This window comes from Sus scrofa, chromosome 14 (genome assembly GCF_054392235.1).
Source record: "Sus scrofa isolate SSC_HxYL_T2T_F1_AM1 chromosome 14, Sscrofa_HxYL_maternal_Yorkshire_Landrace_v2.0, whole genome shotgun sequence".
In the NCBI taxonomy this organism is placed as follows: Eukaryota; Metazoa; Chordata; class Mammalia; order Artiodactyla; family Suidae; genus Sus; species Sus scrofa.
This window is the reverse complement of record NC_139396.1, coordinates 50,496,443-50,523,077: the sequence shown is the minus strand read 5'-3', so window position 1 is coordinate 50,523,077 and position 26,635 is coordinate 50,496,443. Positions and strand designations below refer to the sequence as shown.

Here is a 26,635-nt window from a genome sequence, read left to right as displayed (position 1 = left end):
TTGAAAATTATCTTTTGTCAAAGGAAAGGAAATGCTAACTGATTAACTACAGCAATTCAGTCTTTCTATGGAAGTTAGTATAACTAGCTCTAGAAAGTGAATTAATTAATTAATTAATTTGGTCTTTTGTCTTTTTAGGGTTGCACCTGCGGCAGATGGAGGTTCCCAGGCTAGAGGTCTAATCAGAGCTACAGCTGCCGGCCTACGCCACAGCCACAGCAACGATGGATCCAACCTGTGTCTGTGAGCTATACCACAGCTCACGGCAACGCTGGATCCTTAACCCATGGTTCCTAGTCAGATTCCATTCACTACTCCATGATGGGAACCCCAGAAAGTAAATTTAAAATTTTCCAGTAACCAGTAATTTGACCTGATTTTGTGGGCTTTTGTTAGGGTGACTTTATATTTATGAAGGGGAAAAACTTACTTTAGCAGTTAGAACAGGATTGGGGGGCATGCTATATGGTTTTGACTTTTCTAAGTTTATACATGCATTTATGCATCTAAGAAATATTTATTGAGAGGCTACTATGCGCTGGGACTTGCAGATACCAAGACTGTGTCCCTTGTCTGGTGGAGCTGTCAACTGGAGAAAAAAGCACAACCTAAAAGCTGAAAGTTATGTTTCATTCAGGGCATTTATTGAGGAATATAGCCTGGAAGGCAGTCTCTCCCTTACTTAAATTTCCTGGCCTGGGAACTTCTATCTGTCATACATTCAGCAGTGAAAAAAAGGCAAAAAAAAAAATAAAAAAATAAAAAAGATTACTGCTAATCACAAAAAACACACCACAAGTTAATGATTTTAGCGCTTATATATGTATGGGGAGATTCGAGTCTGAGCTTATCAAAATTATTTCTTTGATATGCATCTTAACTAGGGCTAGTATCCTGTTTTTCTCCATTCTGAATTCCCCTGAGGGTGAACTGTTGGGGGTGGCTGCAGACTTTCTTCCGTCCAGACAACACAGTTTAGTGGGGAAAACTGGCAATAAACACCCATGAGATAATTTCAGTGATAGGTGCTATGAAGAAAATAAAACAGGGCTATGGTGGGATGGGATGGTAGGTCTACTTTTGCTAGGAGTCAGGAAGTACCTTTCAGAGCCAGGGACTTTTGACCTAGGAGCTTTTTTTTCTTTTTAGAGCCAGACAGACTGCATATGGAAGTTACCAGGCTAGGAGTCGAATTGGAGCTACAGCTGCCCGGCCTTCGCCACAGCCACAGGGGATCCGAGCTGCGGCTGCAACCTACACCACAGCTCAGGGTAACGCAGAATCGCTGACCCACCGAGCAAGGCCAGGGATTGGACCCACATCCTCATGGATACTAGTCGGGTTCGTTTCTTCTGGGTCACGTCGGGAACTCCCAATAGGAGCTAATTTTGAGAAGGTCTGGGGGAAGAGGTGTTCGAGGCCGAGGGAGGAGAGGGGTCAGTAAGTTCAAGTGCACGGACCTGGAAAGCGAAAGAAGGCAGGTGCGGAGGTGGGGCGGGAGGAGAACAGAGCTTGGGGAAGGCAGAGGTTAGACACCCGTGGGTAAGAAGTTTGGATTTTATTTAGAACACAGTGAGAAGTGCCGGAAAAATTTACGTAGGCTCACATTAGATTTTCGTCTTGTCAGAGATCACTGCAGCTGCTGTGCGCAAGATCGTAAAAGGCAAGAGCAGCCCGCAGGATTACAGTGCCGCGCATCAGACTCTGCTTTCAGGTCCTCACAAAGGCCAGGAACCCAGAGAGAAGCCAGAAAGGCAGGAACCAGCCGCAAACACCACTTGAAATTGTAACTCCGTTGATAGGCAGATCTTTGGAGACAAAGATTCTCGGAGCTTGTCGGGAGCTTGGGGATGGGAAAGGGACTGACTGCAGCTGAACAAGAGGAATACTTCTGGGGTTGATGGAAATGTTCTAAAAGTGATTGTGACGATGGCTGCACAGCTGTAACTTTACTAAAAATTACAAAATTGTATGCTCTAGTTGGGTGAACTTCATGGCATTTAAACTCAGTAAAACTCCTTTTTAAAAGCGCCCAACCGCAGAGCGACCGGCTGTTTTCCGCCTGGGTCTGGCAGGGTTCGGGTAGCCTCCCCAGTGCCACTGGGGTTTGCGCCGGTTGGCCCCGCAGCCGCAGCCGTGAGCAGCAACTCCGGGCGCCATTGGTCGGCCGGCAAGGTGGGGGAGGTGGGTGGGGGGAGGAACCGGAACCGGCTGCAGTCGGGGGGCGGGGCTTCGCGGGTGGCGGTGGCGGCGACTGGAGCGGCGGCCGCGGTGGCAGGTTCTGGGGCAGCTGCTGCAGTCCGTAGCCCCATGGTGCGGGGCCGCGGCCAGGCCTCAGGAGGAGCCCGAGCCCCAGACCGTACCGGCTTGACCGTGCGGGCCCGCGCAGCCCGGAGTGCCCGCTGCCCGTCGGGCCCCGCGGGGGCGCAGCCCGGCTGGCCATGGGGTCCCTGTTCCGAAGCGAGACCATGTGCCTGGCGCAGCTCTTCCTGCAGTCCGGCACGGCCTACGAGTGCCTCAGCGCCTTGGGCGAGAAGGGCCTGGTCCAGTTCCGAGACGTGAGTGTCGCCCGGGAGACGCGGGACCGCGAAGCTACCGCATCGCGCCTTTCGCTCGGGCCTTCTTTCCGGGGATGCCTGGGCAGGGACGCCCCGTCCTCCCCATTTCCCAGGCGGGGAAGCTGAGGTCCACTATCCGGCCTGAGCTTCCGCAGAGCGGGGCTGGAGCCCAGGGTCGCCGGATGTCTGGTCCGCAGCCGCTCTGGCGGGGTTAGTTAGGAACGCTCCTCGTTGTTTTCATCAGCTCGGGTCGGACCATCTGATGCTTCGGAGCGCCGACTCTGTGCCAGGCACTGGGCTAACCAGGAGAACAAATCTGTTGAGGCCTTTCAGAGCCCTTCTAGAACTTACAGAGGTGGCAGAGGAAAAATATTGAGCAAAAGAATACGTAAAAAGGAATATGTTTGCTACACAGAAAGTAAACCGAGGTGGTGAGATGGTGATTCCGGTGGGGGTGATCAGGGAGGCCTCTTGAAGGAGGTGTCCTTGGGCTGAGACCTGAATGGGAAGGAGCCCGCCCTGGGAAAATTTGGGGGAACAAGGTCCCAGGTGGAGGGAACAGGAAGAGTTGGAGCCTGAATTGGGAATGAACTTGGTGTAGGCTCCTGAGGGTAAGATTTTTGAGGGTGAGTGTTTTTGTTCACTGATGATGTACATACCGCTGCCTAGTAAGGAACAGGAGTGCAGTCAGAATGGGAACTCTCCCTAGCAAGTAGTAATAAACACTTTTGTTTATGTATCTGTTTACTTGTTTATTGTTTGTCTCCACCATGAAAACTCTCACACCTCCCCCCCCATTTAAGGACCTTGCCTGAGCTTTTTCATTCCTGATTCCTCAGTACTCAGTACAGTCCCTGGCTTTGTGGGCATTAATAAGCATTTGTTGAGTGAATGAACAAGCTTTTATTGAGTGCTTGCTTGGTCCGATTCGGAGTTTGGTGCTGAGGACTCAGGGGTGAGCAGGGTGGACAAGGTCCCTGTGTTTTTATTGTTGACAGTTAAGGAGGAGACAGAATCACATTCTGATTATGAACTGTGATAAGTGCCATGGAAGGAAAAGAACAGTGCGAAAGGGGGATTATGAAGCAGGACCTAACGCTGGCTAATTGAACTGAAAGTCACTTGAGTGAACATTTTATTTCCTGGGACCCAACTTTCAAATCCTGTAATTTCCCTTCATCTTTCTGAGGGCTCCTTGGTTTCAAGATGGAACAGCCGTGCCTGAGATCTGATATCATTGATCCTTGGGTTGGCCTCACAAGGCAATTGCAAGGTCAGAGAGAAATGTCTGAGTGACAGGTGAGCTCTTCCTGGTTCCTGGAGCCATTTGGGCTTCAGCACGTGGTGCCCACTTTCCTGGCAGGTGCTATGCTGAGCTGTGAGTAGCACCTTCTGAAAGATTCAGGAAACAGTTATGAGAGAAGCAGCCTCCTTTCTTTTTTTTTTTTTCTTTTGACCATGCCCACGGCTTGTGGAAGTTCCCAGGCCAAGGGCTGAACCCATGCCACAGCAGTGACAACGCTGTATCCTTAACTTGCTGCACCACCAAGGAACTCCCCAGGCTCCCTTCTTTATAACAGGGAAATTTCTTCCATCCTGTTAGTACTCAGGCCAAGAGACTTAATTCATGCTTAAATCTTAGAGGTTTGAACAAATGCTCTAATTACTGCAAAGATTCAGGTTTCATTGAGTGCCATTGCTTAGGTAGTAGAGGATATTTGGGATCCTTTTAAATTGAAAATCAGTGAGAGAAAAAGAAAGTGCAGTTCATCTTTTTCCAGAAGAAAAAACTGAAATGTTAAAATGAGCTCTTCTTTGTGTGGTGTTATGTCTCAGAGCTCAGATATGTGTGTGGAGTGACCGTCAGGCAGCACAGGTGCTAGTGCAGAAAGCTCCATCACACCTGACTCTTTTTCTGCTCTCTTCTGAAGTGTCTTCCTGACTTTGTGCTCACCAGGTGGGACTGCTGACATTGGTGTTTCCTGGTTGGCACAGGCTGAACAGTTTCCCCCTTCCCTTTTAGTAAAACTTCCAAGGGAGGGGAGGCAAGGGTTTCTGTAGTGACAGCCAAAGAGGAGACCTGGGAAAGAAAGATTATTCAACTAACCAGTAGGACCCAATGACGGGGAAAGTACATCTCACTTTGTTAAGGGCCTAGAGTCTAAGAACTGTGTTCACTTTTTGTTATTAGATGCTGGCGTGGGATGATAACTTGTGTGGACACTGGTTAAAAATGGCACCCAGCATCCTCTGCCAGTTTTCCTAGATTAAATGTTAGTCTTCAGCTGAATCTTCATTAAAATGTACTTCAAAGCATTAACCTGGAATTGGGGTGATGTTGCCTCCCTCAAAGAAAGCAGAAGCAGGAGTTCCCACTGTGGCACAATGGGATTGGTGGCATCTCTGCAGTGCCAGGACGAAGGTTTGATCCCTGGGCCTGGCACAGTGGGTTAAAAGATATGGCATAGGTCGCAGCTATGGCTTGGATCTGACCCTGGCCCTGGAACTCCATATGCTGTCAGGTGAAGGGGTGGGGACAAAAAAAGACAAAGAAAACAGAAGCAAAACTGTATAGAAACCATGCAACAGAAAAGAAACATTGTACCTTGTAAGACTGTGATGGCTTATGTCAAGTCCAATCATGTTTTTGTTGTTGCCACAGAAATTTGCCTCTTCATGAAGGTTATATTTGTGAAAGCATAGTGTCCAATTTGAATTTCCTAGTGTTTGATATTGAAGAAAGAAAAATTGAAACCGAGAAGCTGTGTCATTTATAGACAGGTTTTGATGCATGGCTTCCTCAGCCCATTCTTAGTTCTGTAGAGGTAGACTGTGTCTGAATAATTAGGAACTTGAAAGTGGTCACTACTTTGGATTAGTGTGACTTCCAGAAATGAATGCAAATGTGACATACAGAAGTGAAATTCAAATTTTTATCTTTCTTCTGGTTAATTCTTTACAAAAGAAATTAAAAAAACTGAATGAGAACTGAGCCTTTAGCTTAGACATTGTCAGGTTGTTCAGTTTCAGGACAAGCTATTTCTACTTCTCTTTTTTGAGTTGCCCGGTACAATGCTAGATAAGATAAAATTCTTACCCTAAATGCCTTTCCCTGTGAATAATTACTGTCATTTTAAAAATGGTAAAATTGGAGTTTCTTGGTGGCTCATTGGGTAAAAGATCCAGAGTTGTCACTTCTGTAGCTCGGGTCACTGCTGTGGCATAGGTTCAGTTCCTGGCCTGGGAACTTCCACATGCTGTGGGTGTGGCCAAAAAAAAAAAACCGCACATACATATATATATTTCAAAATTAGGACCACACTGATAATATCTTTTTGTTTGTTTCTGTTTTTGTTTTTTTAGGGCCGTACCTGTGGGATATGGAAGTTCCCAGGCTAGGGGTCGAATCAGAGCTGCAGGTACTGGCCTATGCCACAGCCCTAGCAATGGAGGATCCGAGCCTCATCTGTGACCTACACCACAGCTCACAACAGGGGTGGATCCTTAACCCATTGAGTGAGGCCAGGCATCGAACCTGAATCCTCATGGATCCTAGTTGGATTCATTTACACTGCACCATGGCAGGAACTCCCTGATAATACCTTTAATCTTTTTTCACAGGCAAATCTTGACTAATTTCCTCATTTTATTAAATATTCTTTTTACAGTGTTTTTTATTGTTTTTTAAATTTTTTAAAATTTTTATTTATTTTTTTTTTGTCTTTTTGCCATTTTTAGGGCCGCTCCCGTGGCATATGGAGATTCCCAGGCTAGGGGTCTAATCGGAGCTGGAGCCGCTGGCCCACACCAGAGCCATAGCAACGCGGGATCCGAGCCACATCTGTGACCCACACCACAGCTCACGGCAATGCCAGATCCTCAACCCACTGAGCAAGGCCAGGGACCGAACCCGTAACCTCATGTTCCTAGTCGGATTTGTTAACCACTGAGCCACGACGGGAACTCCTGTTTTTTATTGTTTTAAGCTTTGTGTAATAAGAAGTAGAGGGAAGGGTATATGGGAACAGTCAATTTTCATGTACCCATAATATAAACTTATGGCCACTCTTCCACCCTCCCCAGCTCTTCCCAGACAAGATCATTTTGAAGCAAATCCCAGATGTATAATTTCATAAATATTTCAATACGTATCTCTAAAAGGTAAGGACAATAAAAAATCAACAACCACGATACCATTATCATACTTAAATTTTTTTTTGGCATGCCCATGGCATGTGGAAGTTGCCAGGCTAGGGATCGAACCTATGCCACAACAGTAGCCAGAGCCACAACAATGACAGTGCTGGATCTTTAGCCTGCTGCACCACAAGGGAACTCCTTATACCTAACTTTTTTTTTTTTTTGGTCTTTTCTAGGGCCATACCTGCAGTATATGGAGGTTCCCAGGCCAGGGGTCCAATTGGAGCTATAGCCGCCGGCCTATGCCTGAGCCATAGCAACACAGGATCAGAGCCACGTCTGCGACCTATACCACAGCTCACAGCAACGCCAGATCCTTAACCCACTGAGCAAGGCCAGGGGTTGAACCCACAACCTCATGGTTCCTAGTCGGATTCGTTAGCCACTGCGCCACGATGGGAACTCCGGGAGCCACTGTTTTAAACACCCCTCCTCTCCCCATAGGAGAGAATCTGAGCCTTCCTCTGCCTGAGTTGGCCAAACCTGCAGATACTCTGCTAAAAGTAGCTTCCTCCACCTGGCCAGTCGTTAACCACTGTGCCACGACAGGAACTCCCATACCTAACATTTTAAATTATTTTTTAATATAATCAAATATATATATATTTAAAACATAGTTTTTCTTTTTTGGGATCACACCTCTGGCATGTGCAAGTTCCTAAGCCAAGAATTGAACCCTAACCACGGCAGTAACCTGAGCCACAGCAGTGACAATACCCGATCCTAACCGCTAGGCTACCAGGAAACTCTAAAACAAATTTTTTTTTGTCTTTTTAGGGCGACACCTGAGGCATATGGAGGTTCCCAGGCTAGGAGTCAAATAGGAGCCGTAGCCATCAGCCTACACCCCATAGTCACAGCAGTGCCAGATCTGAGCCCCGTCTGTGACCTCTACCACAGCTCACGGCAATGCCGAATCTTTAACCCACTGAGCAAGGCCAGGGATCCGAACCTGTGTCCTCATGTTTACCAGTCAGATTCGTTTCCACTGAGCCACGATGGGAATTCCAAAACATAATTTTTAATAAGTGCATAATAATTAGTTACATTACTGAACCATAATTTTTATACAGCTTTATTGATGTGTATCATGAGATTCACCCATTTCAAGTGTACAGTTCTTTGAGTTTTAGAAAGTTTTGTGTGTCCATTGGTACAATCCAGTCCTGAAACATCACATCATCCCAATAAGGCCTCTTATGCTCACTTATAGTTCATCCTCCTTTCTACCCCAAGACCCCAGCAATCACTTATCTCCTTTCTGCCTCTGGGTTTTCCTTTCCTGGACCTTTTTTTTTTTTCTTTTTTTTTCTTTTTAGGGCCATAGCCATTAGGGGTCAAATGGGAGATGCAGCTGAGGCCTACACCACAGACCCGGCAACACTGGATCGAGCCGCATCTGTGACCTATGCCACAGCTTGTGGCAACGCCAGATCCTTAACCCACTGAATGAGGCCAGGGATTGAATCTGCATCCTCATGGATACTAGTTGGGTTCTTAACCCACTGAGCCACAATGGGAATTCCCTCCTGGACATTTCATAGAAATGAAATCATACACATGGGGCCTTCGTGTCTTCTTTCATTTATGTTATGTTTCTGAGAGTTCTCCATGATGTTGATGTGTCAGTTCCTTTTTTTTTTTTTGGTCTTTTGTCCTTCTAGGGCCACACCCGTGGCATATGGAGGTTCCCAGGCTAGGGGTCTAATTAGAGCTGTAGCTTCTGGCCTATGCCACAGCTACAGCAATACCAGATCTGAGACACATCTTCCACCTACACCACAGCTCATGGCAATGCCGGATCCTTAACTCACTGAGCAAGGCCAGGGATCGAACCCGCAATGTCATGGTTCCTAGTCGGATTTGTTTCCGCTGCGCCACGACAGGAACTCCAGTTTGTTCCTTTTTACTTCTGAGTATTGTTCCACAGTGTGGATCTAGACTATAATTTCTTTAACCAATTTTCTGTTGTTAATCATTTTTTCTCTATCCCTGAGGTTGATACTCTTCTAGATAAATTTTTATCTGTACCTGTAGTTTTTTCCTTAGGTTGAATTTCTTCATGGGATATTTCTGGGCCAGAGGATATTTTTCGGGCTTTTTATTTATTTATTTATTTATTTATTTTTGTCTTTTGTCTTTGTGTTGTTATTGTTGTTGTTGTTGCTATTTCTTGGGCCGCTCCCGCGGCATATGGAGATTCCCAGGCTAGGGGTTGAATCGGAGCTGTAGCCCCCGGCCTACGCCAGAGCCACAGCAACGCGGGATCCGAGCCCCGTCTGCAACCTACACCACAGCTCACGGCAACGCCGGATCGTTAACCCACTGAGCAAGGCCAGGGACCGAACCCGCAACCTCATGGTTCCTAGTCGGATTCGTTAACCACTGCGCCACGACGGGAACTCCCAGGCTTTTTTTTTTAATAACAGTTACCAAATCTCTTTCTAGAAAAGTTGTGTCAGTTTATACTCCCATTCAGTAGTATCTGAGGATGTGCTTTCCCCCAAAATACGTTTTAATAATATTTATAAAGTCAAAGTTATTTTTAAATTTTAGAAAATTCAAAGCAAAATTGTCATCCTTTCCTCAGCTCAACCAGAATGTGAGTTCTTTCCAAAGAAAATTTGTTGGTGAAGTGAAGAGGTGTGAAGAGCTAGAGCGAATATTGGGTGAGTTTTAATTTTAATAAATAATTGTTTTTATGTAAGCAAACCTTATTCTCTTTAGAAAAGCTAGAAAAACTGGATAAGCAGAAAGAAAAAAAAGTTGTCTATATTCTCACCACTCAGGTAATCATTCTTATGTAGGTTTATATTATTTTTCCACATTTTTTTTTTTTTTTGGTCTTTTTGTCCTTTGAGGGCCTCAGCCACGGCATATGGAGGTTCCCACGCGCTGTGGGTCCAATTGGAGCTGAAGCTGCCAGCCTACACCACTGCTCATGGCAACGCCAGATTCCCAACTCACTGAGTGAAGCCAGGGATCAAACTCACATTCTCATGGATACTAGTCAGATTCATTTCTGCTGCACCAGGACAGAAACTCCCTGTTTTTGTTTTTTGTTTTTGACCATGCTCGCAGCATGTGCAAGTTCTCAGGCCAGGGATCAAACCCACACCACAGCAGCGACCCAAGCTGCTGCAGTGATGGTGCCAGATACTTAACCTGCTGTGCCACAAGGGAGCTCCTTTCCTTTCTTTCTTTCCAATAAAATAACTAATGACACTTCTCTAAAATACCATATCTGGTAATGACTTTACCAGGTATTATGACTTTTATCCTAAGCACAAAGAATGCTTCATGGGATTAAAAATGTAAACTAAAGACATTAATTTTTGCTGGCTGACTATTAGTTTCATGAATCTAGTGTTTAACGTAAGCAGGGAAGGCAGTGTAAGTTGTTCTGAGTCAGAACATCACGTCTAACTGGGGACTCAGGAGATCCTGGCTTTCTGCCCTGTAGTCTTTCCTTTTTCTGATAGAGGTGGTGTTTTTCCTTATGGATGTTTATTTCCTCCTAAAGGAGGGGTCTTCAGGTAAGTCGCACTGATGTCTCTAGTGGGGACAATTTTAGGTCCTTCATTGGATTATTCCAACACTTCCTAGTGTGTCCTTGACCTTCTGCTTCATCTGTAGGTAGCTCCAAAGTTCCTTAGAGTTTTAGACATGAAGGATGTGGAGAATTTCAGAAAATGTTTATCCAGGTTGCTGTTGCAGGCTATATCCCCCAAGGCAGAATTCTTTCGCAGATCTTTGGAAACAGGCTTGCAAATGACATTCTATCATTCACTTGGGACAAGTAAGATTTTTGTACATGTAGGCATTAGTTTCTTCATGACCTGGGAAGAGTTGGGACGTAAAATGTTGTAACTGAAATGTCCTGTAGTAGGTTTCTGAGTCTAATTTGTTTAACTTTTATCTCCACAGCATACTTGGTGCAGGAAATTAATCGAGCTGACATTCCCCTTCCAGAGGGAGAGACTAGTCCTCTCGCACCACCTCTTAAACAAGTTCTCGAAATGCAGGTAACTTGTTTCTGAAGAAGCGGTTTCAAGTTAGTCATCTCAGATACTGTTTGTTTACCTATTTATATTGTCTGGTGCTTTTCTGCCTTTCATCTCAAGCCCATGGAATGAAAATTAAAGAGCTATGTTATGTTACGGTTATCTGTGATACATTTTATTTTATTTACTTTATTTTATTTTTTTCATTTTAAACAAGAAATTTATTTAAACAACAAGACGCTTGACTTGAAGGGAAAGCTATCTAGGATTCATTTCTTTTAGAGTAATCTATCCCTACTTAAAGACAGGTTGCCCTACATGTAACAACTATGTACAAAAAAGTTATAAAGTTGTCCTTGGTTTTACAATGATAAATAAAAACATTAAAATTCTCCAATGGAACAAGATATGCAAGGATTTTTATGTTGTTCTTTTTTTTTTGTTAAACAGTGAGAGCAAAATAACTTACTGGAATATAAAGATACGAAATGAATGAGCATGCCAGTAATGGAGAAAGGCGCCTTTTCACAGAACCAGTATTTTTCCCCATCCCATCTCCATTTGATGTCAATTAAAACATACCATTGGCCATTTAGTTAAAAAAAATATATTATATGCTTGTGCACATATACCAGTTACTTTATGTGCAATAAGGGAATGGGGAAAGGGAAAATGAAAGAATAGAGAAAACTGTACTGTAGTAGTCAGGATGTGGTAGAACCAAATTGTGGTTTTCTAACTGAGAATGTCTTCTTGGTCTGGGGGAACAGAATTCTGGAGTAAAGTAACAGCTCCCCTTTTTAGTAAACACCTCCTGTCTGCTGCTGCAACACATCAATTGTATCTTCATCCTCCAGTTCCAACTGTGCAGGTGTGTCTGTTTCATTGATTGGCTGCCCGTCAACTCGGAATCTGATCTGCCTTATTGACAAACCCTGTCGTTCACAACAGGCTTTCACTAGTTTACTAAGTGGTGTATGCCTCCTAATCTTAAACTGTGCCACGGAACCATCCTGCCCGCCACCTTCAAATTAATAGATCGTTGTTCTCAGTCTTGACTCCTTCCTTGGGCTTTTCATCGGCCAGGGTGAGCGCCGGAGTCTCCTCAGCTGCCGCTTCACAAAAGAGGTACCAGGTCCGCACGGAACGAGCACACGAGCAGCACCAGGAGCGGCAGAAGAAGGAGGCGGCAGCCGTGGAGGAGGGAGAGGGCGCGTGTGCTCCCTCCCCCCACCCTGCCTGTGATACATTTTAACAGTAATTCAGTTTCCTTATAAAATATAAGACAGGTGGTATTGAACAGAGATGAACAGGAATTAGGTCGTCACATCTGGTTCTTGGTCACCTAATGTTTCTGAGGGTCTTCTGTGCTTCTCTGGGCCTTAGCGCGCCTCCTCTACTCTCCCTGCTTCCTCAGGGCCTCAGCCCTGTGCCCTTCACATGCTTCCCAAATTCACTCTGACCCTTCTCCCTGCCATTTTTAGAAGCTCGAAATAGGTTGTTCCCCATGGGCAGAAAATAGGATTCCTTCTCCCTGAGCCCAGTATCTCAGGGGTCAGGGGTGCCTCAGCTGGTCTTGTTCATTAGTACCTCCCCACCCCGGTGAAGTATCTGTTGAGGTTTTGGTCTAATCATCTGCTAGTTCATCACACTGGGAAATAAACTAGAGCACTTTACAGCTGCCCTAAAATAATCAGTGCTGTGTAACTACGAGCTTTCCATTGCAGGCTGCTCTCTTTGTTTTTCTGGGAGGTAGTCACTTAGCAGTTGGTATATGAACGCACTCTAGAGAGAATTATGCAATCAGATGGGAGCAGTCATCTGGTTTGGCCTGTTGGGTATGTGGGTTATGATGTCATAACTCAGGCAGTCATTACTGACTATTCGTTTTTATAAGGTAATGAATGGAGTATGTTAAGTGATTTGTTTGAATACAAATTTTCATTGAGTCTGTGTTGATTTACAGATTTCTGCTTCTGTGGTTTTAGTATTTAAGTATTTGGTATGTAATTAACTATTTTTTAATTTTTTAATTTTTTTTAGGGCTATAGGTGCTGCGTGTGGAAGTTCCCAGGCTAGGGGTCAAATCGGAGCTACAGCTGCCAGCCTACTCCACAGCCACAGCAGTGCCAGATCTAAGGCATGTCTGTGACCTACACCACAGCTCAAAGTAATGCTGGATCCTCAATCCACTGAGCGAGGCCAGGGTTGGAACTCACATCCTCATGGATACTAGTCAGATATATATATATTTTTTTGTCTTTTTGCCTTTTCTCGGGCCGCTCCAGCGGCATATGGAGGTTCCCAGGCTAGGGGTCTAATCCGAACCGAAGCCACCGGCCTACGCCAGAGCCACAGCAACTCGGGATCCAAGCCGAGTCTGCAACCTACACCACAGTTCACGGCAACGCCAGGTCCCCAACCAACTGAGCAAGGCCAGGGATCGAACCTACAACCTCATGGCTCCCAGTTGGATCCGTTAACCACTGCGCCATGACGGGAAGTCCTAGTCAGATATTCTTAACCTTCTGAGCCACAACAGGTACTCTGTGTAATTAACTATTAGAAAAAATTTGTTCTGTGGAGTTCCTTGGTGGCCTAGTGGGTTAAGGATCCAGCATCACTGCTGTGGCTCTGGTTACTGCTGTGGCACAGATTTGATCCCTGGCCTGGGAAATTCATGCAGTGGCACAGCAAAAAAAAAAAAAAAATTGTTCTCAAGAATTTTTATGCCTAATTGTGTAAGTGCAACTGCATAGAAGCTCTTAGGCTAGAGATTAGGAGTAGATGTGTTTGGGGAAGATGATCTAAGAGTTTTCTGTGTTGCAGATAAAAGGAAAGGTAGTCTCGGGTGTTCCTGTTCTGGCTCAGTGGAAACCTGCTGATTAGAACCAGGCCTGGGAGTTCTCTGGTGGCTCAGTGGGTTAAGGATCTGATATTGTCACTGTTGTGGCTTGGGTTCAGTCTCTGGCCCTAGAACTTTCACATGCCATGGGCATGACAAAAAAAAAAGAAAAGGAACCAAGCTTGGAACTAACCCAGCTGCCACTGTGTTTCAGGAGCAGTTGCAGAAGCTGGAAGTTGAACTGAGAGAAGTCACCAAGAATAAAGAGAAACTGAGGAAGAACCTACTGGAGCTGATCGAGTACACCCATATGCTGCGAGTGACCAAAACCTTCGTCAAACGAAATGTGGAGGTATTGGCACACTCGGGGGTGGGGGGGGGAGTGCATCCCTTCTAAAAATTTCCCATTAGGTTTTGGGTTTTGTTAGCAATTCCCGTGGATGTGTTTATTTTTATTTTTAGTTGCAGCATGCAATGGGTTATGTGGGATCTCAGTTCCCGACCAGGGATTAAACCTGGGCCATAGCAGTAAAAGTTCTGAGTCCTAACCACTAGACCACCAGGGAACTCCCAATGTGTTGATTTTAAAAGAGGCACATTTTGATCTGAGCTTTATTTTATTTATTTATTTATTTATTTTGTCTTTTTGTCTTTTTGCCATTTCTTGGGCCGCTCCCCCGGCATATGGAGGTTCCCGGGCTAGGGGTCGAATCGGAGCTGTAGCCGCCGGCCTACGTCAGAGCCATAGCAACGCGGGATCCGAGCCGCGTCTGCAACCTACACCACAGCTCACGGCAACGCCAGATCCTTAACCCACTGAGCAAGGGCAGGGACCGAACCCTCAACCTCGTGGTTCTTAGTCAGATTCGTTAGCCACTGTGGCACAACAGGAACTCCCTGAGCTTTATTTTTCAGTTATTTTATATGACATTAAAATAAGCTTCAGGGAGTTCCCATTGTGGCGCAGAGGAAATGAATCTGACTAGGAACCATGAGGTTTCGGGTTTGATCCCTGACGTCTCTCAGCGGGTTAAGGATCCAGCGTTGCCGTGAGCTGTGATGTAGGTCGAAGATGTGGCTCAGATCTGGTGTTGCTGTGGCTGTGGTGTAGGCCAACAGCTGTAGCTCCAGTTAGACCCCTAGCCTGGGAACCTCCATATTCCTCAGGTACAGCCCTAAAAGGACAAAAAGACAAAAAAAAAAAAAAAAAGAAAAAGGCTTAAAGCTGAGTGAGGCCAGGGATCGAACTCACAATCTAATGGTTCCTAGTTGGATTTATTTCTGCTGTGCCACAACGGGAACTCCCAGCCTTTTTCTATGTTGATTGGTTATAGCAATAACTACTTCCTATTTGTAAAATGCTTTAGTTTGCAATGAAAAAACTCTTTTTATGATCATGAGAAAAAATTAAACAGTGGAAGTCAAACTCTAAAATTTAGTTTTGTTTGTTTTTTTCCAATTGTTAAGAGTAAAGGAAGTTAAAAACAAACCCTCTTAATTCATAAGAACAAAGAATAGTCCATGTTGGTGTTCCTCTGTGGCTCTGCAGGTGAAGGATCCACCATTGTCACTGCTGTGGCTTTGGTTACAGCTGTGGCGTGGGTTTGATCCCTGGCCTGGGAACTTCTGCATGCCTCAGGTATGGCCAAAAAAAAGAAAAAAAGAGTAGTCCACGTTGGAGTTCCTGTTGTGGCTCAGTGGTAATAAACCTGAGTAATAACCATGAGGATGTGGGTTTGATCCCTGGCCTCGCCCAGTGGGTTAAGAATCCAGCGTTGCTGAGAGCTGTGGTGTAGGTCGCAGACGCAGCTCAGATCTGGCATTGCTGTGGCTGTGGTTTAGGCTGGCAGGGCAGCTCCCATTTGACCCCTAGCTGGGACCTTCCATATGCCACTGGTGTGGCCCTAAAAAGCAAAAAAAAAAAAAAAAAAAAAAAAAAAAAAGGGGGGGCAAAAAACCCACTCCTTGTTATAATCAATTGAGTATCAGGGCAGAAGTATATCTCTTTTCTGAGCTCAGTTTCACTTTGTGTAGTGGTAACCTCTGATGAAGTTAATCTGTCTTGGATTAAGGCAATGACATAAATTATCCTTCTGTGTAAATGCCTTCAGGTAGCTTACAGATAAGGGACGGGGAAGTTATCCTCTTTATTTGTCAGAAGTGAGTCACATATCTGAGTAGTCCTGGGACCATGGCACCCAGATCTGAGTTGTTTATGAGGCTCTGCAAACTTGGTTGGAAACATGACTTGAGAAGTAAAGCAGCGTTTTCAGTGAGACCCACTTGGTTTCATGTCTCTTTGCAGTTTGAACCCACTTATGAAGAATTCCCTCCCTTGGAGAGTGATTCTTTGTTGGATTATAGCTGTATGCAGAGGCTGGGAGCAAAACTGGGGTAGGTGACAACTGGTGTGATGAGCTTAAAACTGTCCTTCTTGCCAGTAGGAGAGGCGCCCAGAGAGTGGAAGAACAGGCACCATTTGAAAGCCAGTGATGGAATGAGAGAACTTGTTTAAGAAAACACTGTATTCCTGTATCTATTGAGTTGAGTCACTTAGATGGGAAGTTCTTCTTTTGGGATAATGAGCTGGAAAAAAGGAACATTTATGCCATTCATTGGTACTCTGTAAGCCTAAAATAATTGGTCATTGAAACATCAAGTCCTGTCTTGTTTGGTGGAAACATAGGGGCTAAACTGAGTTGGTTAATTTATCGATTGTATTTTAAGTGTCTTTTTCTACTCTTTATTCTTTCTTTTGATTTGAACTAATGGTAACTTCCTCATATGATTTGTGATTTCTTTTTATTATGAAGTTCTATTCCTTATCTGTAGGAATTCAATCATGTTTAATTTGAGGATGTAGTCCTTCAGAGAGAACTGCTGCTGCTTTTTTTTTTTTTTGGCTGTGCCCATGGCATGCAGAAGTTCTCGGGCCAGAGATTGAACCCATGCCATAACAGTTACCCAGGCTGCTGTGGTGACAGCAATCCTTAACTTACTAAGCCACAGGAGAGCTGCAGAGAACTTTATTTTTTTTTTTAATTTTTTTGTCTTTTTAGGGCCACACCTGTGGCATATGGAGGTTCCCAGGCTAGGGATCTAATTGGAGCTGTAGCCACAGGTCTACACCACAGCTACAGCAACGTCAGATCTGAGCCGCATCTGTGACCTATACCACAGCTCTCAGCAATGCCGGATCCCCGACTTGCTAAGTGAGGCCAGGGATCGAACCTGCAACCTTGTGGTTCCTAGTCAGATTGTTTCCGTTGCACCATGATGGGAACTCTGAGAACTTTATTTTTATAAATGTTATGGAAATTCCCTCATAGAACTTCCACATGCTGTGGGTGTGGCCAAGAAAAAAACCAACCCATATGTTATGTACTTGAGAGCACTTTCCCAGCCTGGAATCATTTTACATTAATTTCTCAATTTGAGATTTTTTTTTTTTTGTTTGTTTTTCTGTTTGCTTTCTCACTATGTATATAATGTAAATTTCATCCATAAACCTGAGTGAATTCTAACCATTGTTGTAAATTCTGAAGGAAGATTCTCCCCCTCTCTCAAAAATGAAAGCTGAAATAAACAAGTTTGCAAGGTGGATTTTTTCTAGTCCACCCATTCACTTAAGCTGTAACCCTTTTTTGGGGACAAGAATCCTAACTTTAGGGGTTTGGGGCTTCAGTTCCATCTCTTCCCTGATATAGACCCAGTCTCCCATGTTGGCTTTGAAACTCAGGGCCTTAAGATTCTGGATCAGGAGTTCCCGTCGTGGCTCAGTGGTTAACGAATCCGACTAGGAACAGTGAGGTTGCGGGTTCAATCCCTGGCCTTGCTCAGTGGGTTAAGGATCCGGCGTTGCCGTGAACTGTGGTGTAAGTTGCAGACGCGGCTCGGATCCCATGTTGCTGTGGCTCTGGTGTAGGCTGGCGGCTACAGCTCTGATTCGACCCCTCGCCTGGGAACCTCCATATGCCACAGAAGCAGCTCTAGAAATGGCAAAAAAGACAAAAAAGACAAAAAAAAAAAAAGATTCTGGATCAGTGTAATATGTCAGGATATAGCTGTGAGGTCCTGTTCTATTTTTGGATTCCAAGAATTTATCCAAATTATGGGCTCAGCTAACCATTGAAGAGGATGTTTCAAAAATATCATATCCCACATTTTAGATATTTTGCAGTTGGCAGGCTTTCAGAGTATTGTCACCATTTTGTCATAAAAATAAGTCTTCATCTTTTTAATGCCATTTGATAATATTTCATTGCTTTTACTTGACTAGAGCCTTTCTTGTCTCACAGATTTGTATCTGGCCTAATTAACCAAGGAAAAGTTGAAGCATTTGAAAAAATGTTGTGGAGGGTCTGCAAAGGGTACACCATCGTGACCTACGCCGAGCTGGATGAGCCCCTGGAAGACCCTGAAACAGTGAGTAATGTCACCATCACCTTTTAGCAGTGACAGACTTGCCCCAGAACTGGAGGCACAGTACAGAGTAAGTTGTTCACCAGACACCTTGCCATCCTTGGGCACATTTGGGTGTTTGTGCCTCCTAAAATCGGGGACTTTGTCCCACACGACTGTAGTAGGACCAGGACATTAATGTGGTTACGTCACTACCCTTTGAATCTCAGATTCCATCCATTCAGTTTTACCAGTCGTCTGGAGACTGTCTTTTATAGCAGAGGCTGTAGTTTAGAATCAGACTTTGGATTTAATTGTCACATCTCTTTGGTTTCCTTCATGTTGGGACAGTTTCTCAGTCTTACCTTGACCTTCATGACCTTGACGTTTAAAAAGTATTGCAGGAGTTCCCGTCGTGGCGCAGTGGTTAACGAATCCGACTAGGAACCATGAGGTTGCGGGTTCGGTCCCTGCCCTTGCTCAGTGGGTTAACGATCCGGCGTTGCCATGAGCTGTGGTGTAGGTTGCAGACGCGGCTCGGATCCCGCGTTGCTGTGGCTCTGGCGTAGGCCGGTGGCTACGGCTCTGATTCAACCCCTAGCCTGGGAACCTCCATGTGCCGCAGGAGCGGCCCAAGAAATAGCAACAACAACAAGAACAAAAGACAAAAAAAAAGACAAAAAAAAAAAAAAAAAAAGTATTGCAGGAGTTCCCATTGTGGCTTAGCGGGTCAAGAACCCGGTATTATCTCTGTGAGGATGCAGGTTCAATCCTTGGCCTCATTTGGTGGGTTAAGTATCTGGTGTTACTACAAACTGCGGTGTAGGTCACACATGTGGCTTGATTCAGGGTTGGCTGTGGCTGTGGTCTAGGCCAGCAGCTGCAGCTCCCATTTGACCCCTAGCTCCGGAACTTCCGTATGCCGCAGGTGCAGCCCTTAAAAGAAAAAAAAAATTATTGCAGACCAGTTTTTTTTGGTAAAGTGCCCCTCTATTTGGGTTTGTCTGATGTTTTCTCATGATTAGATTCAGGTTATGCTGCTTTGTCAGGAATATGACAGAAGTGCTGCTGCATCCCACTGGTCACACAGTTCATTTGTCCCATTACTGGTGATGGTCATATCTCTAGGCTTCTCCACTGTGAAGCTGTTACTCCTTTTCCTTTGTAATTAATACATGTTTTTGAGGAAGTGCTTTGAAACTCTGGAAGTATTCTATTCCTCATCAGATTTTCAGGGCATTAATTTCGTTCCTGTTTTATTCAATGACTTATACTCTGTCACTGTAATTCTTTATTTTGATATTCAAATTCTCAAGTTTTGGCCATTGGAGACCATTCAACTGGCTTTTATATTTCTTTTCACACATTACCGTCATTTTTTGAACCCTTCTTGGCTTTCTTGCATGATGGTATGTCCAGATTCATCGTGATTCCCCTCATACAGCTCTAAAATCAGCTGTTTCTCTAAGGAGCCTGGTTCTCTTTAGCAGAGAATGGTGATTAGAAGCCAAGATGTGGGGGGGAAAAATTAAAATAATAATAATAATAAAAAAAAAAAGCCAAGATGTGGTCTCCAGGTGTACTCTTTGTGACTGAGGTGTTGCTGTTCCCAGCTCTGTCAGTGGCCCTCTGGGATGCACACATGCACATGGCTGACACACACAACTTTTTTTCTGTACCTGTGTGTACATAGGAAAATTGAGTTTACATTCAATTCCAATTCAGCACTACTGGGGTCATCCTGCATTTCTCCATTTCTGAGTTTGTAACTTCTTTCTTCAATGGTGAGAAACTTGGTTGCCAGTATTTTTTTTTTTTTTTTTTTTTTTTTTTTTTTTTTTTTTTTTGTCTTTTTGTCTTTTTAGGGCCGCACCCGCAGCATATGGAGGTTCCCAAGCTAGGAGTCTAATCAGAGCTGTAGCTGCCGGCCTAGGCCACAGCCACAGCAACATGGGATCCGAGCTGAGTCTGCGACCTACACCACAGCTCACAGCAATGCTAGATCCTTAACCCACTAAGCAAGGCCAGGGATCGAACCTGCAACCTCATGGTTCCTAGTTGGATTCATTAACCACTGAGCTACGATGGGAACTCCCCCAGTATTGTTAATATACTTATTTGTTCAGTCTCCTTGCATGTAACCAATTTCCCATCAAACACGTATCTCTGCTCCCCACTTCTTCTCCCTGCTTGGAGCTCCGAGTTCCCCAGCCCCCAGCCTGGGTGGCGCCCTGGCATGCACACCTTTCTCATGCAGCCTGGACAGTTCCCCTACAGCATGACCTCCTCACCTTGTTTGGGCTCTGACTCTGCCCTGGGCCACTGTTGCTCCCCCGCTTCTCTCTCCTGGTCCATCCTGAACACACATCTAAGACTTTAGGAATAAATTATTCAGGAAGGGAAGCTGAGGGGCTGGAGAGAGAAGGAGCCATACTTACCTTTTAAAATAACCATTCGTTCTTTTTTTTTTTTTTGAAAGACTTCACCATAGGAGTTCCTGTCATGGCTCAGTGGTTAACGAATCTGACTAGAAACAATGAGGTTTCGGGTTCAATCCCTGGCCTTGCTCAGTGGGTTAAGGATCTGGTGTTGCCGTGAGCTGTGGTGTAGGTTGCAGACTTGGCTTGGATCCCATGTTGCTGTGGCTCTGGCATAGGCCGGCAGCTACAGCTCTGATTAGACCCCTAGCTTGGGAACCTCCATATGCTGCAGGTGCGGCCCTAAAAAGCAAAAAAAGACCAAAAAAAAAATTTTTTTGGGGGGGGGAGTTCCCTGGTGCCCTAGTGGTTAAGGACACGGTGTTGTTGTCACTGCTGTGGTGCAGGTTTGATCCCTTACTCAGTGGCTGGTGTTACCTTGAGCTGTTGTGTAGGTTGCAGATGAGGCTTGGATCCTGCATTGATGTAGCTGTGGCACAGGTCTGCAGTTGCAGCTCCAATTTGACCCCTGGCCTGGGAACTTCCATATGCCGAATGTGCAGCCTTAAACAAACAGACAAAAGAAACATGGTCACACACACGCAGCGCACACACGCAGCTGTAACTACTTCTGCATCTCCCTATGCATATATATCATAAAACCATTTGTTCACACTATAACCTACAGTTCCAGTTGACTCTTTCTCTATGTTTTTCCCTCTCTTCTGACAGTGAGCAATCTATCTCCCCTTATTCTCAATGTAGCTCATGAATTGCAGGGTTAATTTACTTGCTTGTTCAGTGTAACCAGTCTTCCGACCACATCAGCCATCTCCTCCACAGTCTCCCCACAGTCCTTGCCTTTAGGACTCAACTGCCTGTGCTTTAGCCTAAGGCTCCCCAGCCTGTTCCCTTGTCCCCTCTGCCACAGGCCTCCATTCTTGGACTGCTTCTCTCCTCTTTGCCCTTAGGGATCCCATGTAATTTCATGGCTTCAAATACCGCCCCCCCCCCCCCCCGAGTGTGGATATCTGGCTTGGATCTCTCCCCTGAATACCAGACGTCTATTTAATTGGCTCCTTCGTATCTTTGAAGTTTCTGGAAGACATTTCCACCTGGTGCTGAAAGCTGAACTCCCAGTCTTCCATCTCAAAGCTGCCCTTTCAGGCTTGTCCATCTCATAAGTGGCAGCTCCGTCCTTTGACTGCTCAGGCCAAAAGCGTTGTGGGCATCCTTGACTCATCTCTTGGTCCCTCATGCCTTGAAGCTAGTCCATTAGCAGGTCGCCCTTTATTTTTTTGCTTTTTAGGGCCATACTCATGGCAAATGGACATTCCCAACCTAGGGATCGAATCAGAGCTACAGCTGCTGGCCTACGCCACAGCCACAGCGAAGCGGGATCCGAGCTGTGTCTTTGACCTACACCACAGCTCACGGCAACGCCAGATCCTTAACCCCACTGAGCGAGGCCAGGAATTGAACCTGAAACCTCATGGTTCTTAGTCGGATTCATTTCCACTGCGCCACGGCGGGAATTCCAGGTGGCTCTATTTTTAAAACAGGAAGAGAATCTGGCTTCTCACTACCTGAGTCCCCTCTCTGGCTCTAGGAGGTGAGTAGTTACACCTGAAACACCTCCATTTTGCAGGAGTCTCTCACCTGGGCTCCTGCCCTTTCCTCTGCCTCTGCCCCACTCAGCTGTCTTTCCTCCCAGCTCCCAGTCAACCCCTCCAGCTTTATTTTCTTTATAGCCCTTGTTCCATTGGTCATATTTTGTCCTTTCTTTGTGTCTCTGGCTGCCTACTTGAATATAAGCTTCCCTCGCCTCCCTTTTCTCCCAGGTGAGGGATTTTTGTCTCTGCTCACTGCTATATTCCTAGCACCTGGAACAGGGTCTGGCAAATAGGCCAAAACCTGTTTGGTTTTATTTGTAGAATATTTGCAAATATGGTCAGTTTTTTGTTTTTGTTTTTTTTTGTCTTTTTGTTGTTGTTGCTATTTCTTGGGCCGCTCCCTCGGCATACGGAGGTTCCCAGGCTAGGGGTTAAATCGGAGCTGTAGCCACCGGCCTACGCCAGAGCCACAGCAACTCAGGATCGGAGCCGCGTCTGCAACCTACACCACAGCTCACGGCAACGCCGGATCATTAACCCACTGAGCAAGGGCAGGGACCGAACCCGCAACCTCATGGTTCCTAGTCGGATTCGTTAACCACTGCGCCACGATGGGAACTCCCATGGTCAGTTTTTGTTATTTGTAGTAGTTACGTTGCATAGTCTCGGTGAACCATTGCTCCTACGGGAAACAGGAGGTTAGGTTCCTGAAAGCCTTTGGTCACAAGGTTTTGTCAGCCAATCAATACATAACCTTGTTTTGTATGTGTTTCTACTTAAACACCTTATTTAATATATATTTAAATATTAACTATATGTAAATATAAAATATGAAGTATTTTACGTGATTATATAAATATAAAAATATAAAAGCCTTATTTAATATATTAAAATTTTATTGAAGTATAGTCGATTTACAATGTTGTGTTAATTTCAGCTGTATAGCAAAGTGGTTATACACACACACACACACACACACACACACACACACTTTTTTCATACTCTTTTCCGTGATGGTTTATCACGGGATATTGACTATAGTTCCCTGTGCTGTACAGTAAGACCTTGTTGTTTATCCATCCTATGTATAATAATTTGCCTCTGCTAATTCCAATCTCCCAATCTTCTCTCCCCACCCCCTTAATATATATTGATGGTTCATTAACATTGAACTCATGACTAACTGCACTCATGTCTGAACAAAGCTTATGGGACACAAGTAAGGGCACGTCACAGCCTCCTGCATGCAGGAACACCAGACCGCACTTCTGCACCACGCCCAAGGACCATTTTGAACAGTGAAATCAACTAAAAGCACAAAAATATGAAAAACTAAACAGACCACAAAAGGACATTTGTGTACGTATGAGCTGAAGCAAGAGGGCAGAGGGTCATCTCATTTGACCTTAGCTGGAATATACATGTTAGGTGACTCAAAATTTTTGTGTCTCTGCATGTCTACAAATGACCCCCAAAATGCTGTGAGTATTGATTTTGGGATTATGATGATCTCTGGGGTGAATTTGCAGTTATGGAATCTTGATAATGAAGATGGACAGTATTTGTTGAACAAATGAATGAATGAATGAATGAATGAACGAACTCTTTGACAGAGTGTGAGCTGCCAGAATTTTCAAAGTCCTACACACAGAAGTAACAGTTATCTTTATCCTTTGTAGGGACAAGTCATAAAATGGTATGTGTTTTTGATATCCTTTTGGGGAGAGCAGATTGGCCACAAGGTTAAGAAGATATGTGATTGGTAAGAAAAAGAAACATTTCATCTATTTCTGTATCTTCGGTAACTTCTAGTTTTCCTTAAATATGTCACTGTTCTAGGGGAAATACAGTGGGTGCAGAGGCTGCTGGCTTTTGTTCCATGTTTCCTTTGCTGTAATACTGCATTTTAAGGCATTTGTCTTGTCTCTTGTCCATGTAACTCTTAAGAATAGTTTAAAGGTAGACACCATGTTAACCACATTCCCAGATTTGATTTTTTTTTCCCTTGGGAATTAGGGCTCAAGATCAGTTAGAGAAGGAATCTAGTTTTAATATTCAGTGCCTTTCTTTTGCTTTTAGCTACTCCTAGTCTTACTTGGCATCATGGGGCATATGGCTCATGCTTTGCCCAGCCCTTTGCGGTTAGCTTCTTTGCAGCCTGGGGAGGGGGCATTGAGAAGTGGAGAGGGAGTTCCCGTGATGGTGCAGTGGAAACAAATCTGACTAGGAACCATGATGTTGCGGTTTCAATCCCTGGCCTTGCTCTGTGGGTTAAGGATCTGGGGTTGCCGTGAGCTGTGGTGTAGGTCACAGACCTGGCTTGGATCTGGTGTTGCTGTGGCTGTGGTGTAGGCCACAGCTCCAGTTAGACCCATAGTCTGGGAACCTCCACATGCCACAGGGAATTCCAGCGAAGCGGGATCCGAGCTGTGTCTTTGACCTACACCACAGCTCACGGCAACGCCAGATCCTTAACCCCACTGAGCGAGGCCAGGAATTGAACCTGAAACCTCATGGTTCTTAGTCGGACTTGTTTCCGCTGCGCCACGACGGGAACTCCTTCATTTTCTTTTTTTAAAGCTAATTATTGTTGTGTGTTCTTTGTGATTTGTGTTTCCTACTTGTGTGGTAATTCGCAATCCAAGGGTGGTGGTGAATTTCAGAACGTTGGAATCAGGACCATTTTTGATTTCTGGGAATCATTAAGGGCAGGAATGGAATTTGGAGCCAGGAGAGTTTACTAAATCTGTTGAATTCAGTAGAAATTTGCTGACTGTCCATGGGCAAGGCCTTACCATGGCTGGGCGCCTGGGTCTGCACTGTTTTCTCTCAGAAGGCTGCTTTTATTTTATGTTGGAAGGAAATATGCCCAGGTGGTGGAGTGCATTTAGCTCCAGTTTTTGATGTAGCTTCTTACAGTTCTAGTGGATGTGGTGCTGAGTTGAATTCTGTCTTCTAGTTACCACTGCCACGTCTACCCCTACCCCAACACTGCTGAGGAGCGGAGAGAGATTCAGGAGGGACTCAACACCCGCATTCAAGATCTTTATACTGTGAGTAAACCAGAAACTGGCTTCCTTATTCAGGAGTTCCAAAACATGTACAAATCCATTTATTTTCTCTCTCTCTCTCTTTTTTTTTTTTTTTTGCTTTTTATGTCTGCACTTTCGGCATATGGAAGTTCCTAGGCCAGGGGTCACTGGAGCAGTAGCTGCTGGCGTGCGCCACAGCCATAGCAATGAGGGATCCTTCACTTGATGAGGGAGGCCAGGGATAGAACCTCATGGATACTAGTCCGGTTCATTACTGCTGAGCCACAATGGGAACTCCTACTTTCTCTTTTAATGTGAAAAATTTTGATTGTGGGTGTTCCCGCTGTAGTGCAATGGGTTAAGGACCCAGCGTTGCCCCAGCTATGGCTTGGGTCGCAGCTCTGGCTCACATTCACTTCCTGGCATGGGAATTTCCATATGCCACAGGGTGGCTGAAAAAGGGAAATTTTGGTTGTGGACAAATCAAGATGTTTTAGGGGGCTTGGAATGTCACCTCCTTCCTCTTCATGGGAATTTCATTTTATCAGCCTGTTGGAGACCTGAATGGTTGCTAAATGATGGGGCTTTTAGAAAGATTATCTAGTCATCTTTGATCTGTCAGAGTATAATTCTTCATCAGAGAGGACAGGCAAGCCCTACTTAAAGTGGTGGCTATAATTTTGCCAGCACTGTTCATGTTTCTGTTAAGGTCAGTGAGAGCCCTCGCTGGCAAGAAGTGAACTCTGACTCACTTGAGCGAAAGGGGGTTTCTTGGCAGGCTGGAGCGGGAAGAGAGTTGGTGGAGCACAGGGTTGATAGGGAGCGGGGGCCACGGCTGGGACTCTGTAAGAGCCAGGACTCTGGTTCCAGCCAGGCCATTGTGCAGCCACAGTGACTGTGACTTCTACCCATTTCCTGGCCCCTGGGTCCTGTCCTGGAGAGGCAGCCCCTGGGGCCTGGAGGACGAGGGCTGAACTGCTTCTTGAACTGTCCCCAGGGAGGCAGGTGCCAGGCATCACCCTCATCACTGAGGAGGAAGTCCTCCAGAGGAAGTTGGGTGCCCAGCAGACAAAGCAGCCACTATGCTGAAGGTCTGTCTCTGTCCTCACTCAGGTACTTCACAAAACTGAGGATTATCTGAGGCAAGTGCTGTGCAAAGCCGCCGAATCGGTCTACAGCCGCGTCATCCAGGTGAAGAAGATGAAAGCCATTTACCACATGCTGAACATGTGCAGCTTCGACGTGACCAACAAGTGCCTGATCGCTGAGGTCTGGTGTCCCCAGGCTGAGCTGCATGAGCTGCGCCGGGCGCTGGAGGAGGGCTCGGTGAGTCCTCCGTCCCCTCCCCGCCAGGGCCTCTGGGTGGCTCCAGAGATCAGGGAGATGAAGGAGAGGAGGAGGGGGCACTGGGGTCTTTCAAGCTGGAATTAATGCAGAGTCAGGCACTCGAGGCTGTGTGTGTTCATCTGCATTTTAAAAATTAAAGTATAGGAGTTCCCGTTGTGGTGCAGTGGTTAATGAATCCGACTAGGAACCATGAGGTTTCGGGTTCGATCCCTGGCTTT

At 45.4% G+C, this 26,635-nt stretch overlaps 2 protein-coding genes and 1 long non-coding RNA gene across 5 annotated transcripts in view; 2 read left to right on the top strand and 1 right to left on the bottom strand.

Moving 5' to 3' along the window:
- Positions 1 to 330: 330 nt before the first annotated feature.
- LOC146396542 (uncharacterized) lies at positions 331 to 2,036 on the top strand. The gene is made up of 2 exons (XR_014827371.1): positions 331 to 1,341; positions 1,628 to 2,036. It is a non-coding gene; the product is annotated as an uncharacterized LOC146396542 (long non-coding RNA).
- Positions 2,037 to 2,219: 183 nt separating this feature from the next.
- Positions 2,220 to 26,635, top strand: part of ATP6V0A2 (ATPase H+ transporting V0 subunit a2) — a 47,305-nt gene continuing 22,889 nt past the window's right edge. For 2 of the 3 annotated variants that reach the window (XR_014827261.1, XM_013982778.3), the window contains exons 1-9: positions 2,220 to 2,558; positions 9,349 to 9,427; positions 10,686 to 10,783; positions 13,822 to 13,959; positions 15,913 to 16,001; positions 17,906 to 18,032; positions 23,718 to 23,800; positions 24,998 to 25,091; positions 26,184 to 26,396. Coding sequence is in view for 1 of the 3 variants with exons in the window: in XM_013982778.3 (XP_013838232.1) it covers positions 2,442 to 2,558; positions 9,349 to 9,427; positions 10,686 to 10,783; positions 13,822 to 13,959; positions 15,913 to 16,001; positions 17,906 to 18,032; positions 23,718 to 23,800; positions 24,998 to 25,091; positions 26,184 to 26,396 (1,038 nt within the window). In the remaining 2 variants the exon portion in view is untranslated. Of the gene's footprint in view, positions 2,559 to 9,348; positions 9,428 to 10,685; positions 10,784 to 13,821; positions 13,960 to 15,912; positions 16,002 to 17,905; positions 18,033 to 23,717; positions 23,801 to 24,997; positions 25,092 to 26,183; positions 26,631 to 26,635 lie in introns of all 3 variants that reach the window. The other variant, XM_084996162.1, reaches the window with a different exon arrangement.
- SUMO4 (SMT3 suppressor of mif two 3 homolog 4 (S. cerevisiae)) lies at positions 11,563 to 11,847 on the bottom strand (the record flags this gene model as incomplete). The annotated part of the gene is given in 3 exon segments (NM_001112677.1): positions 11,563 to 11,778; positions 11,781 to 11,799; positions 11,802 to 11,847. Coding segments are annotated over 3 exon segments (281 nt in total), but the record flags the coding sequence as incomplete, so codon positions are not given.